The sequence below is a fragment of the Gigantopelta aegis genome, chromosome 6 (genome assembly GCF_016097555.1).
Source record: "Gigantopelta aegis isolate Gae_Host chromosome 6, Gae_host_genome, whole genome shotgun sequence".
In the NCBI taxonomy this organism is placed as follows: domain Eukaryota; kingdom Metazoa; phylum Mollusca; class Gastropoda; order Neomphalida; family Peltospiridae; genus Gigantopelta; species Gigantopelta aegis.
Genome location: NC_054704.1, coordinates 10687919 through 10704199, shown reverse-complemented (window position 1 = coordinate 10704199; position 16281 = coordinate 10687919). Strand labels below are relative to the sequence as shown.

At 38.1% G+C, this 16281-nt stretch overlaps 1 protein-coding gene across 1 annotated transcript in view; it reads left to right on the top strand.

Annotated features, from left to right (window-relative positions):
- The window catches only part of LOC121374892 (sodium- and chloride-dependent glycine transporter 2-like), an 82046-nt gene that overhangs the window by 42883 nt on the left and 22882 nt on the right, over nucleotides 1-16281 (top strand). The window contains exons 2-5 of the mRNA XM_041502015.1: nucleotides 9008-9131; nucleotides 11674-11805; nucleotides 12707-12928; nucleotides 13813-13990. Of these exons, the coding sequence (XP_041357949.1) occupies nucleotides 9008-9131; nucleotides 11674-11805; nucleotides 12707-12928; nucleotides 13813-13990 (656 nt within the window). The remainder of the gene's footprint in view (nucleotides 1-9007; nucleotides 9132-11673; nucleotides 11806-12706; nucleotides 12929-13812; nucleotides 13991-16281) is intronic.

The window sequence follows — 16281 nt, the reverse complement described above, 5'->3', positions numbered from 1 at the left end:
ATTAAATATATTTTCTTGTTTAGAATATCAGTGTCTGTACATTCGATGTGTTTCTGGTCGTCATAATATTTGTAAGTAGCCCAAACTGAATTTGGTATCCCGATAATTTCGTACGTAAGAAAAAATATATATTAGGGAATAAAATTAAGCTTGACCTAGTACAACCGTTAGGCCAATCAGAAACACGTTTAATATACAGTCACTAATATTTTATTTAGAAAAATAAAAATTATTATATTTAACATGTGATTACAGTTATTAAAAAGTATTTGTTGATTGACACTATCTTAACAATCGCCTAAAACTCAGGAATGTTAGTTTAATTGGATATATTATTAAAACGCTTGATTTAAGGTAATTTTATGGAAAGATGATAAGTAATGCTATATATGGAATCGACAAATCAAGACAAAGTAGCAGTAGCCACATCTTAGCAGGGTAAATAAAGAAGATAATATGAACGAAATCGTTACCATCTTTCTGTTAGTCTAAACCAAATATATATATATATATATATATATATATATATATATATATATATATATATATATATAAGCTGGTGTCCTTAGAAAACGTTCTATATTTTATAATTTAATAATAAATACTTTCAAATCCTCTGGGTGATATTTTGTGTTATTGTTTGTTTTTTTGTGTGCATCTTTGTATTTATGTACATCTATGTACACCCACCATCTTGTTAGAATTGTATTGACTGCTGTATGTATATAATAATATCCTCATATGCTGTAGACTACGGCCTGAGTGTAAATAAAGTTCAGTTCAGTTTAGTTCAGTTCAGTCGTATTGTCAAAGTATGTTGAACTGATTTGCGCTTCTCACCTGCCAGGAAGCGGCAGAGTAACGTCTTGTTACCTGTTGGAATTGTTTACGATATCTATTGCCGTGATTTTAATCAACAAAGCAGTCCTATAGTTTCGTATACAACAGATTTGGGCCAATGGCCCAGTGCCTATTTCCGAGCCTTGACATATTTGTGGTCGTCACTCGTGATCGTGGGATATGGTTTCACCATCTAGTCTCAATCCCTGGCACGATATATTAACCCATGCATCTAATGCTGACTGTGTTGTTTATTAGACAAAATACTGCTCAGTACGAACATATGTTAATACTTTAAGAGAGCGCAATGTTTTCCGTAACAAATGACTTAATTAATGAATAGATGGATGGATGGATGGATGGATGGATGAATAAACGAACGAATGAACGAACGGACGAAAGAAAGAATTAATGAGTGATTATGTTAGTGAGTGAGTGAGTGAGTGAGTGAGTGTGTGTGTGAGTGAGTGAGTGAGTGAGTGAGTGAGTGAGTGGTATAACGAACACTATAGAGTTGTAGTATACAAAAAAATATCTTCAGAACGGGGTGGGACGTAGCCCAGTGGTAAAGCACAAGCCTGATGCGCGGTCGGTCTAGGATCGATCCCCGTCGGTAGACCTCTGAGGATATGTTTCGTTTCAGCCTGCGCACCGCGACTGGTATATCAGAGGCCACGGTATGTGCTATCCTGTCTGTGGGATGGTGCATATAAAAAAAAAAACTTGCTACGAAAGGAAAAAATTTGCGGGTTTCGTCTCTATGACTGTGTCAAAATGACCATATGTTTGACATCCTACAGCTGATGATTAATAAATCAATGTGCTCTAGCGGTGTCATTGAACAAACGAAAGGAACTTTATTTCCAAAATAGACAATCGTACGCCACTGGTTGGGACGGGAGAAAACAAATCAACGAGTCAACAAAGGGCGATCGATCTAGTGACCCATGACATCTCAGCCGAGCGCTCAGGTTAGGACATAGGGCTTAACGTGCACATTCAGAGCAAGATGTAGCGCACGCCTGTCATGGGCGTAGGTGTCGGCTTATGCCAGCTCTTTCGTCCGAGCACTCTCACACAAAGCTACAACAGAGATTCAGATATTACAAACTTACTATTGTCTAGTGAAGACTCTGGACGGATCTCAGAATTAAGACTGTCTAGTGAAGACTCTGGACGAATCTCAAAATTAAGACTGCCTAGTGGAGACTCTGAACAGATCTTAGAATTAAGACAGTCTAGTGGAGACTGTGGACGGATCTCAGAATTAAGTACGTAGCCCAGTGGTTAAGCGCTCATTTGATGCACGGTCGGCCTGGGATCAATCCCCGACGGTGGGCTCATTGAGCTATTTCTCGTCCCAGCCAGTGCACCACGACTGGTATATCAAAGGCCGTCGTATTCGCTATTCTGTCTGTGGAATGGTGCGTATAAAAGATCCCTTGCTACTAATGGAAAAATGTAGCGGGTTTCATCTCTAAGACTATATGTCAAATTACCAAATGTTTGACATCCAATAGCCGATGATTAATAAATCAATGTGTTCTAGTGGTGTTGTTAAACAAAACAAACTTTAACTTTATCGAGGACACTACAATAGGTGATTTCATTGCAATGTACTTTCGCGCTTACATTCAGTTATGGTTCAAGCACGATGCCCTGGCCACGTACCTGAGTTATCTGAGCTGCTTGTGTTAGTGATGGCCCGATTAGTCGAGTTAATCGGGCATTGTACGGTTTGACCACTTTGACTACAAGTTACCTGGTCGAGTTCAGTCGAGTACAGTGTCGAATTACATCCCTTCTAGTTCAGTGATCTTTGAAGCACTAAGGTGCAGCAACGAAATACTTGAAATTATAAACATTTAAAATATTTTACATGTATATTACCCACATGGTTGATAATGAACGGTTATATAAACATCGTAATATTACACACTATCCTTATGTCGTGGGCTATAACAATATACTGAATGACAGAACAGAACAGAAGTTTATTTACTCTCAGGCCGTAAACCACGCCATATGAGGTACATAATACAATTATACATATAGTTTGACTAGATGGCAAACGTATACGTATTTCACATAAATAAATAAACAAACAAATATATATATATACTGACGTCATTAATCTGTATAGCGGCTTCAAGCTTGCCGCAATCGCTGTTTGTGAAATTAACATCATCGATGTATCTATGACATGAAATAGACGGTAGCTGACTTTATGTTATTTTATTGTTATAAGTGGGAACTATTTACTGTGTGTTTAATTCAGCGTCTTTGTAGCTGACCTCATATCATATTATGTGCTATCACGTCTGTCGGATGGTACACATAAAAGATCCCTTGCTATTAATGAAAAAATGTAGCGGGTTTCCTCGCTAAGACTATGTCAAAATTACCAAATGTTTGACATCCAATAGCCGATGATTCATAAATCAATGTGCTCTAGTGGTGTCGTTAAACAAAACAAACTTTAACTTTATAACTGACCTCATGGAATAACCTTCGCTCTCGCTCGGGAATAAAATAATTCCCAAACTCATTCCATAAATTTCGTTTGGCATCATAAGCTTACGAGGCAGCGGCGCAACTGACCCCCCCCCCCCCCCCCCACACACACACACACACACACACTCATCCCCAGCAAATCCTTAAATTCTTGGGGGGAAACGTTAGAGATATTCGTGTAAAATGAGCTTGCTTAAAACAGTATCACCATATATTCCATCCTTCTACCATCAATGAATAGGTTATAATCCATCCAAAAATGCGTAGTGATTCTTTTACAATGCTATATAGCCGTTTGGCAGTAAAGCTAATATAAATAAATACTGTTATCCAGATTCGGGCATTTTCGTTTAATTCGTCTCCCCCCACCCCCACAAAAATATAAAAATTAAAAAATTAAAATTAAATTAAATTAAAATAATAATAATAATAAAAATATAATAATAATAATTAATAAATAAATAAATAACGGTAACCCGTACGCCTATTTTTTGGCACTTCTGTTCATTTCATTAGGCATAAAGTAGTAGAGTCGGAACTTCAAAGAATAAAATGCATTTGACCTCCATGCTGTCTTGAACCAGACTAACCTACCCCATTTTATGTTTTGTTTACTTCAGTGTAAATATATGTGAAAATGTTTTCAAAGACTGCTCGACCTGCGTTCGTGAAGCAGTAGGCCTACTTTGTTCAGCGTATGTAAAGAAGTAAAAAAAACCTTTGAATGTTCTGCATAAGAGCGCTGCATTCAGCATGAGAAAAACGCGATGTTTGTTGCAGACGCTATATAATTGGATTCGTTGGTATAGAATATATATATATATATATATATATATATATATATATATATATATATATATATATATATATATATATATATATATATATATATTTGAAGTTAGAAGTCTTTGTGTCTCGACCCAGTGTTTTCTTTGTTTGTCCAGCTATAGCACTAGACACGTTAAGCTCCCTTCAACCAGCTAGTGTGAATCATGGTTGTACAGTGCAGGTGACATCGTCCAAACATAGTCATTGATGTTAGTTACCACTTAAGTGGTATTTGGCTCAGGCGGTTGAGCTCTCGCATGTGGTGCTTGCGTCGGAGGATCGAACCACCTCGGTGGATCCATTTAACTCGTTGGGTTTTTGACAGCTAGTCAAAGGCCGTGGTATGTGCTTTCCTGTCTGTGGGAAAGTGCATAGAAAAATATTTTTGCTGCTAATAAAAAAATGTAGCGGATTTCCTCTGATGAAAACCTGTCAGAATTACCAAATTTTTGACAACCAATAGCCGATGATTAATTAATCAGTGTACTCCAGTGGCGTCGTTAATCAAAACAAACTTTAACAGAAAATCACTTCTAGGTTGCACTACACCAAATGAGGGACTTCCGTATCAAGGGTCGATGTGCACTTGGACAATGCATGCCGGCACTATACACACACAAGGAACCTACAACACATTTTATACTGCAACCACAATATGTATTGGCAAGACATGATGAGCAGATAAATATCTAAATGTTCGGCCACTGACGAAACAATGTCGCTTTTTAGGGGACTAATTACTTTTACGCTAGTTATGACGAAACAATGTCGCTTTTTAGGGGACTAATTACTTTTACGCTAGTTAGGACAAGCAATGTCCTAATACTCACCAAACAATAGTTGTGAAATAAAATTATTCATTTCATTTTGTTTTCGTATTATGTTTGATTGCAGGATAAATACAATAACTGGATTCTGATATAATATCAGCTTTATCTTGTTCAGGTCTTGCGGCATTCCCCATTCTAACCATCACAGGATAAAGCTGATATTAAAGGCAATAACCAATAGTTCTCTATATATACATTCACGAGTATTATTGTTATTATGATTAATATAATATAGCATCTTTACACAATACAATTTCCTTAGGCTACACTAACGAAATAACAGTTTCAACTAAGTTGTCAGTTTACGTCAGAACGCATCAGATCCTGACAATAATATAAACATCCCGTTGCGCAGCTTTAGAAAAAAACATTTATTTTTAGTATAGGTTGCCTTACACTAAAAGGGGAGTTTCTGAGCCGTATCTGGAGGTAGTGTTTACGTGATAAAAGGGAAGTTTCTGAGCCGTTTCTGGAGGTAGTGTTTACGTGATAAAAGGGGAGTTTCTGAGCCGTATCTGGAGGTAGTGTTTACGTGATAAAAGGGAAGTTTCTGAGCCGTTTCTGGAGGTAGTGTTTACGTGATAAAAGGGTAGTTTCTGAGCCGTTTCTGGAGGTAGTGTTTACGTGATAAAAGGGTAGTTTCTGAGCCGTATCTGGAGGTAGTGTTTACGTGATAAAAGGGAAGTTTCTGAGCCGTATCTGGAGGTAGTGTTTACGTGATAAAAGGGTAGTTTCTGAGCCGTTTCTGGAGGTAGTGTTTACGTGATAAAAGGGGAGTTTCTGAGCCGTATCTGGAGGTAGTGTTTACGTGATAAAAGGGTAGTTTCTGAGCAGTATCTGGAGGTAGTGTTTACGTGATAAAAGGGTAGTTTCTGAGCAGTATCTGGAGGTAGTGTTTACGTGATAAAAGGGAGTTTTTGAGCCGTATCTGGAGGTAGTGTTTACGTGATACAAGCAGCTGCAGCTGTGTTACGTCATTACTTATATGTTCAAATACTATTATCTAGTCTCATCAGATATGTATATTTTATTTATTAGTATACGGTTACACACCACCATTAATTACTCCATGTAGTTCAATACAATTTCTATGTCATAGTATATTCTGTGATAAATACAACACTGTCGAGAGGGTCTTGTGACTACTAATTTTAGTGAGTGCTCTCAATTGACAAGTACCGTGTAAAATAAATCAGCCTAGGTGAACCAAGACATTTGTTCAGTTAACGGCCCCAATGCCCGACCACCGCTGTTGCTGTTATACAAGTGACACCATACCACTTCTACAGTTGTTATCAGTTAGTACTACATATAACAAGTCACTTCAAACCAATGGCTTATTTAAATACTACAGAGGTCATCTTACGTGTAATCATCAAAGAACGATTTCAAAAAGCATATCAGAATTTTGTAATATTAGGAACTATTTCCTAAACTGGACTATGTTAACTGCTACAACAAGTAATAACACACCAAATGGTGGTGTGATGCCTACGGTTCTTATGCGGTGTACACTAAAGGCTGGAATCATGAGGTACAGTAAAAACATGACACTACAATTTTCTGTAAACTGAGAGAAATCTGAACGGCAAAACCGTATTCTAATATCAATATCATATACAGTCGAACGGATGTTAGGCAAAGTCGTGATTGCTTCCATGATCCACTATCAGGTGCTTGTCCGTAGGAGGACCGCCACCGTAACATGCCGGTAGGTTAGTAGTGTTGGTATAGGGTGCTCCTATTGGCAGTAGCTAGTCCCTGTCATGGATAGAACTCTCTGGCGAAGTCAAGGGTTGTGCCCACGACAGGCGTGCTTGAACAGTTCTCTGATGGAAGCATGCCAAAAATTACCCACACCCACATCCACAGTAGCTAGTGGGAATGTTCCTATTAGCTCAGTTGGTAGAGCGCTGGACTTGCATCCTGTGTGTCCAAAGTCACTGGCCCACAATTTTAAAAATAATATATATCCCACCTCGATGGAAGGCGCATTAATATACAATGTAATACAGCATTTCTGGCGCCTCCAATTGCTGACATCTTCCGACGACCATCAACAAATGTCGGTTCTGTCAAGTGATACCACTGTGAATTTTGTTTTGTATATATATGCAGGCGCGTTTGCAGGAAGCGAAGTGGTTATTTTATATCATCATCAACACACCATCATCAGACTCAAATAAATATAACCTAAGCTCAGCAACACACCAATGTTGTACTGCCAAGGCCGAACACTAAAAAACAGTTTGTTTTGTTTAACTACACCACTAGAGCACATTGATTTATTAATCATAGGCTATTTGATGTCAAACATTTGGTAATTTTTCCATTAATAGTAAGGGATATTTTATATGCACCATCCCACAGACAGAAGAGTACATACCACGGTCTTTGATATACCAGTCGTGGTGCACTGACTAGAACGAGAAATAACCCAATGGGCCCACCGACGGAGGTCGATCCTAGACCGACCTCGCATCAAGCAGACGCTGTACCACTGGGCTATGCTAACACTGAACTGTATAAACACTCCTTCAGATATTCCGCTGTTGAAACATGGAATGCAATGAAATCTCGAGAAGACCTGTTAGTGCATAACATCTTATATACCATACTTAACAACCACTGAAGTTACAAGTTGAAGCCAAACATTTAATGTGTAACAAAAACACAAAATCAAAAACATCTCTACTATTGTACACATGTCGATCCAGGGCACCCAAATCGCAATACAAACCAGTCATATGAAAACCAGGTCATTCTGAATCAGCTGGCGGTGCGTCACGGTATGAAGCAGACAGTGATTACCATTTGAAAGCTTGGAATGTATTTATCCACAAAACACTTATTTAGCAATGGACGTTTACTGACTGCTTGTACATTGATTGTTAATGTACTTCTAAAACTGCTCGCTTGTGGCCTTATTAGACAACCTGTTTTATTTTTCCAGATTTTATTAACGTAAACGATGTCGCCAGCATTACCATATCGAACAAACCGGATCTTGACATCCGGGTTCTCCATATTTTATTAATGTCAAATGAGGGTCGTATCTAGGGGTGGGGGTTGTTGTGGGAGAGGAGGCACTTGCATCTCAGAAGAGTAAGAAAAATATATTGTCATGTTTAGTTTAAGAATCCCTCTTTGTCTAGCTGGAGAGAACCCTCTACAGCCGTATCCTCGTTCGTTTTGTGCTGCCACCCGCTTAGGTATAGTTAGCTACGAACAATTGTACTAAACTGCACTTTGATAGTCATCAATGGGCGTTAAGTGGAGGACACAGGCCCCCTGCCCTCACTCCCACTGTATATATGAGCTTGATACAGAAGCAGATGTTTCCCCATTACAAACACGTTATATGATATAAGATACGTAAATAATACAAATCTCACATCACATTAGCAAATGTATAGACTCAATAATGGTACTTATAACATAAATTAAGTACCATTTTCGCTCTAGAATGTGGATTTAAACCTCTTTATAAATGTCACAGATGACCTAAAACAAAACCTGGCCGTTACTGGCGGCTGATATTTAATTCGTAATACAGACATGTAAAAGGGTATATCTGTGGTGTCCTTTGTAGATGGGTGGGTGGTACATTATAAGCAAGTGTAGAAAGCTGAATATGTTTTTATTTTGCATGAGGAGGTTATTGAGCGTGGGAACTGGGGGACAGTTTCCATTATAAGCAAGTGTAGAAAGCTTAATGTGTCATTTATTGTTTTTAGGAGGAGGTTATTGAACGGGGGAACTGGGGGAACAATGCCCATTATAAACAAGTGCAGAAAGCTTAATGTGTTTTTGTTGTTTTCAGGAGGAGGTTATTGAACGGGGGAACTGGGGGAACAATGCCCATTATAAACAAGTGCAGAAAGCTTAATGTGTTTTTGTTGTTTTCAGGAGGAGGTTATTGAACGGGGGAACTGGGGGAACAATGCCCATTATAAACAAGAGCAGAAAGCTTAATGTGTTTTTGTTGTTTTCAGGAGGAGGTTATTGAACGGGGGAATTGGGGGAGCAAGGCTGATTTCCTCTTGTCATGTATCGGGTTCGCAGTCGGGCTCGGAAACGTCTGGCGGTTTCCTTACCTCGCCTACAGCGATGGTGGAGGTAAGTACATAGCGACATAATTTATATAATAATATACACATACACACGCACACGCACACGCACACATGCGCATACGCATATACACGCACACGGATATACATACAGACAGACAGACAGACAGACAGACAGACAGACAGACAGACGGACTGACTGACTGACTGACTGATAGAATGACTGACAGATAGATGGATAGTCGTACAGACAGACATATTTACGTTTATAAGAGACGATGTTAATGCGATATGGTGTTGGTACGGTTTTCCTATTTAGTAAGTTTAAATGTGATTTAGATTAATTACTAAACAATATAATCCACCTGTCCCGTTGAAAGGGACACTTTCTTTAATATATTTGTGTCTATTTTTTTATAATAAAATTTCCGTTACATTCATTTAAGGATTGTCTGTTATTTCTTGTACGTTCATCGGGGTATGAACAAACAAAAAATCATCCGCAAACTGAATCGGCGAAGCCGTTGTCACATAAGTTTGCGGATGATTTTTTGTTTCATACCCAGATGAACGTAAAAGAAATAACAGACAATACTTATAATTAAATTTGAAACATACAAACTCCCGTTGCTACGTCTGTACCAATAGGATGACGTTACGTTGTAATGAATGTAACAGACATTTAATTATTACAATTTAACTCATCCCATTAGTCCAGACGTAGCAACGAGAGTTTGTTCCATTATCGATGATCGTAAACATTACGTCATCAGGGAACGTCATATCTGATTACGTCATTTTATATGGGCAAGTTGTCTTATTGAGCGTTATTGTTTATGGACCAAACATAAATCAAAATAAAGTTATTCTTAGCAGAAGATTCTATATTAGTATGATTCTAATTTAATTATAAGTATTGTCTGTTATTTCTCTTCATCTGGGTATGAAAAAAATCATCTGCAAACTTATGTGAGAACGGCTTCGCCGATTCACACATTTAGCGGATGATTTTTGTTGTTGTTGTTGTTGTTGTTGTTGTTCATACTCAGATGACGTTCCCTGTCGACGTTATTTTTTTTTTTTTTTTTTTACATTAATCGAGATATGAACAAACTCCCGTTGCTACGACTGGACCAATGGGATGACGTTATTTAAGAATTGACCGCAATTATTTTTTGGTTCATGCAAGTATGAACCGAAAAAACGATTTGCACACTGTATGATCCCGCGTAGCGGGTCATACGAAAGTGTGCACATCGTTTTTTCGGTAAATACTTACATGAACCAAAAAATAATTGCGGTCAAATCTTATAATTAAATTTATATGCATACTTTAACAATACATAACTGAATTTATTTTAATTAGCTTTAAATATGCCTGTAGTATTGTTCGTGTAAACTTCATTGATACTTATGTCACGTAAGAATGCGAACGTTCATTCACTATTATTTAAATCAGGTGATTTTTTGTAAATGACGTCATTTCCTCTAGCTGCTGTGCATTTTTACGGATCATTTAGTTAGGCCTATATTGGAAGGAATTGTCCTATTCGTGTTTAGTTTATAGTTTATGAAAGTGAATGAAGGGAACGTGTCTAACATTTATGCTGTCGGTGGAACCGTTTGATTTTCGCCAACAGCTGCTGAACATCGCTTACAAGTAAGTTACAGGCGTGAAGTTTCCTACATGATTTCTTTGGCCAACGACCGAGTCTCATGTCATGATTAGCGAAGTGTTTTTTTTGTGTGTGTGTGTGTGTGTTTTTTTTGGGGTTTTTTTAATCAATGCGTATAGATCCACTTGTCTACTCTGCTATAGCATTTTCCATTAATTTATCGTATACATTTTTTGTAGCTTTCACGTGTGTTTTCTTCAAAATATCTAAATATGTTTGCCAGAATAATCCGGCTTTTTGCACAAAAGTAGTGCGAGTCCGTGTGGGGGGGGGGGTGTAGTAGGCGTGGCTTAATATTTTTGGGTTCATCGAGATATGAACGAAAAAAAGTAAGCACCTCTGGACCAATCAGATTGCCGTAAAGTGTATAGACGCAAAGAAAATTTTATTATATTGGAATGAATGTACGGACATTTAATTATTTTGTGCTAATCGTGATGTCGTAATATCACCGTTGGAGGCGACTTTAGTATTGTAATTTACTAAATATCGAATGAAAATGTTATAAACGGCGAAGTGTAATTGGTCGATATTTGAATTGTTATTTATAGATAAAATGTCACCTGGACATATGTACGTATGTATGTATGTATATATATATATATATATGTATGTATGTATGTATGTATGTATGTATATATCAAAGATGAGGGATGACGTAATCGTATTCGTCATCGTAATCGATTACGACAATGTGTGAGAATGTCATATAATCGTAATAGATAACATTGCTAATGTAATAGTAATCTGTGATTACTTTCTTGATTACTCATAATTTACCAAACCCCTTAAACACGTTTAACATCAGCTCAAGTACCAGTGACTGATCAATCCGTGTCGACAATGGAACTGATCTACCATTGTCTTCTACTCTCATTGTCTTCTACACAATCATATATATTTCATCTTTTGCAGCTACCTTCCTCATCCCGTACATCATAATGCTGATTCTTGCTGGTCTCCCCTTGTTCTACATGGAACTTGCTTTGGGGCAGTTTGCATCAGAAGGACCCATTACGGTCTGGAAAGTGAGCCCAATTTTTACAGGTAATATTTACGGGCCATATTGTCTGGGCTGGGTGGAGTAGGGATTTTCGAAGTGGGCGTATCCACCATTTGGCAAATACGTTTGTTTTATTGTAAATATTTTCCTCCAGCGATACATGTGCATATAGTTCCTTATTTGAGAACTTAGCAATCGCATTACAAAATTGGATTCCTCCATTACACCAAAAGTGGGATCTAGATTGGAAATAAGATTTAAAAGAAATCAAAGTTGAACATTTATTCTAAATACATTTTACAAAGTGGGTAAAAAAGGATATTAGACATTATAGCTTTGAAACGTAGTTTATTGACTATTTATAGTTTAAAGGCTTAGATACTAGTTTCACCCTGTGGAAATGGACACTAAGGTTGTTTATTAATCTACAAACCTGTCAGACATCTGGATAAAGTTCCAATAGAGTGAAACAAGAGTCTCTGGCGCTGAGAAATGGACACTAAGGTTGTTTATTAATCTACAAACCTGTCAGACATCTGGATACAGTTCCAATAGAGTGAAACAAGAGTCTCTGGCGCTGAGAAATGGACACTAAGGTTGTTTATTAATCTACAAACCTGTCAGACATCTGGATAAAGTTCCAATAGAGTGAAACAAGAGTCTCTGGCGCTGAGACGGGCAAATACCATTTAAAATACACTACAGCTCGGCTCCATCACCGTTATTCATCAGAGGAGATGTACGTGTGTTTTCCAACATATGAACAATACATTTCGTGGTATTAGAAATACCAGGATGATTAGTAAGACTTTTGGATCTACAGAAATGGATAACCTAAATAATCCAATCTAAGCAATATCTTATTTCAAATAGTGAACAATATGCCATAGTGTTTAGAAACTAGGGTCTGTGGCTTTAATTAATGTCCATGTTGTGTTTCATCAGGAATTGGATTCGCCATGGTGTGGATTAGCGCGACGGTGTCAATTTACTACAATGTCATCATCACGTGGGCCATCTACTACATGTTCGTCTCGTTTGTCTCCCTTGACGACAAGTTGCCATGGCAAACGTGTAACAACACGTTTAACACGGAGAAATGCAGAATAGAACCATATCCAGATGTTCTCAGCATGAACGAGAGTTTTGCTGAGAAAGCAATATGGGGTAAGTGACATAAGACATGGAGGGGTGTAGTTCCAGAAATAGGAATGTGTAAGATGTATTTTGTCAGAGAGAGAGAGAGAGAGAGAGAGAGAGAGAGAGAGAGCGCGAGCATTTACCAGTCTTTACAGTGCTTCCGCTCCGCGTGCACAGTTAATTTATATACATCATAAGTGGAAATCCGTTTCAGTAGTGTTAATGGCAATGGACGATTTGGTTTTGACGTCTAGTTCATCGATCAATAACCGGTGTATGTGAGATACGACTTTGTGATTTTACAAAATAATAGAACTGTCCTCTCAAAACAGACCCACTAATCGTTAACACACCCACCCCCCCCCCCCCCCCCCCTCCCAAGTTACTTTCATCTCTGCAGCCTATTTCTCTACGTGATAAAAGTTTGGGAATAATATATGTATATAGTAAAGCTACCACCATTTTGTCTCGTTTGTTAACTGAACAAAATTTAATAAAGATGTTTTGACCAAATTTGCCAAGTTGCTCAAGCTTAAACCTGGTGCTCAAGCTTAAAACTGGGGCTCAAGCTTAAACCTGGGGCTCAAGCTTAAACCTTCGGCTCAAAGTTAAACGTGGAACTCAAGCTTAAACCTTCGGCTCAAAGTTAAACGTGGGACTCAAGCTTAAACCTGGGGCTGAAGCTTAAACGTGTGTCTTAAGCTTAAACCCGAGGCTCAAGCTTAAACATGGGACTCAAGCTTAAACCTGGGGCTCAAGCTCAAACCTGGGACCTAATTCACTATCGTGTAACTCTGCGATCTCGCAGTCCAATACATAAAGACTTGCAAGGCCGATGCGATGATGTTAAGAGAGCTTCAGAGAGCTATGCTAATTAGACACCAGGTTGCAGTGAATGTATTTTTCCACAGGTGAAATGTTCAAGAGAAACTGCGTTGCAGACAGAATAGCGTGGGAAAACATTACCACTCCGTACAATTTGACGAACGTGGCGGAAATCAACAGCACCATTTCCGTGAGCAAGGAGTTCAAGAAGGGTTTCGCCGACTGCAAATTCGAATACAAGACATCGAGTGAAGAGTACTTTAAGTAGGTTTTTTCTTGTATTTTATTGTTATCTCATGCCACATATCTCCAAGCTTGATGATTTCAGCTTCAAACCTTTCACAGTCAAAACCTCTTCAGATTCCACATCATGCATTCGAACATTTAAAAATAAACATATTAAAACCTAACTTATATTTACATGATATTTTGTAAACGAAACAGGTACCAATCGTAGATATCTTCATTAATTATTTAAATGCTATTCAGTCAACAGTTAGCTTAGTAACTGGTTTAACGTGTCCATATACCACTAGGGTTTCGAACACGCCTATCCCGAGTCCGGCCTCCGATAGGATCGGGGGTCTGACTCGAGACAGGGATAAGTCAACAGTTAATATTAATTAGTATTTTTTGTTACGTTGTTTTGGCAATGGAGATAACTTTTGACAATTCGATACACCGACAATTCCGATATAACGACAAAGTGACCCAAGGACAAACATATATATTAAGCTCGAGAAATGGAACGTGTTAAAATGTATATTAATATAATTCCACAATTCCGCTAACGTTTTCAGTTCTAATCAACTTCTTCAGGTGGACAATTTTTTATTCTTCTATATTTACCTTCTTGGTGTGCTGAGTTCTTATTTATAAAATTGTTTAAAAATTATGGGGCGATACCTTTTATATTTCATACCCATTGCTACTAGTATGTGGATATTTGTCATCTCCAGTTAAAATGTTTGGCCTATAGATCAAATATTGTCAAAATAGCAACAGATTCAAAATTGTAAGTCTCACTAATATGCGACGCTCATTGCACTTACAGCCCTCCTGTTTGGCGTTGCAAATATCCATATATATATATATATATATATATATATATATATATATATATATATATATATATATAGGGGGGGGGGGGCTAGCTCCAAAAATTGCTAGAACGATCGTTTCGTTCGCGCGTTGCTCACACCAATCTAATTTTGCTTAACCTATTTTTTGTTCGTGCAAAATTTGGAGCACCATTTACTTGGATATACATACATACATACATACATACATACATACACACACACATACATACATACATACATACACACACACATACATATACACACACATACATACATACACACATACACACATACATACATACACACACATACATACATACACACACACATACATACATACACACATACATACACACATACATACATACATACACACATACATACATACATACACACACATACACACACACACATACACACACACACATACATACATACATACACACATACATACATAAACACATACATACATACACACACACATACATACATACATACATACAGCTCAGAGTGTATCGTGGTTAGTCTTGCAATTTGCGGGCGAATCGGTGCCACAGGTTCGAGTCCCAGCAACGGCATGGGACAATTTGTGAGGCCAGAAAGGATTTAATTATCCCCTGCGCCAGTGCGTTAATATCTATGTATGCAAAAGTCAACCTCGACATACATACAATATATAGATATTCATACATCAATACATACTAGCCAGTGCCAGGTCTGCCCACTGTTTCATGCACGTAAGCGGGATCGACCGCGTAGATTGTAGGCCCCATGCATATGGTTGAGTTAAAGAACTTCCTTTTTATGGAAGCTTCGATAGCTTAGAGCGTATCGTGGTTAGTCTAGCAATTTGCGGGCGATTCGGTGCCACGGGTTCGAGTCCCAGCAACGGCATGGGACAATTTGTGAGGCCAGAAAGGATTTAATTATCCCCTGCGCCAGTGCGTTAATATCTATGTATGCAAAAGTCAACCTCGACATACATACAATATATAGATATTCATACATCAATACATACATACACACATACACACATACCCACATACACACAATGAAGGATTGTGAAGGCAATAAAGGATTTTAATATCCTCTGTGCCAGTGCGTCATTGAATATATGTATGTTCAAGTCAAAACCCGACATACATACAATAGAGATATTCAAAATATAAAAATACATATATAGCCAGTGCCAGGTCTGTCCACATCTGCATGTAAGTCAAACGTTGCCAAGCCATGGGGCCTTAGAACCGCGTGGTTGTTGGACCGGTACGAATATGGTCGACTAACGATCGTTCTATTTTTGTGGAACGTAGTTGGTCTGATTGGTAGCGTTCCGGCCCAACAATTGCGGGCGATTGGGTGCCACAGGTTCGGGTCTCGGTAACGGCATGAGGAAATTTGTGAAGGCAATAAAGGATTTTAATATCCCCTGTGTCAGTGCGTCATTTGAATATATGTATGTTTAAGTCAAAA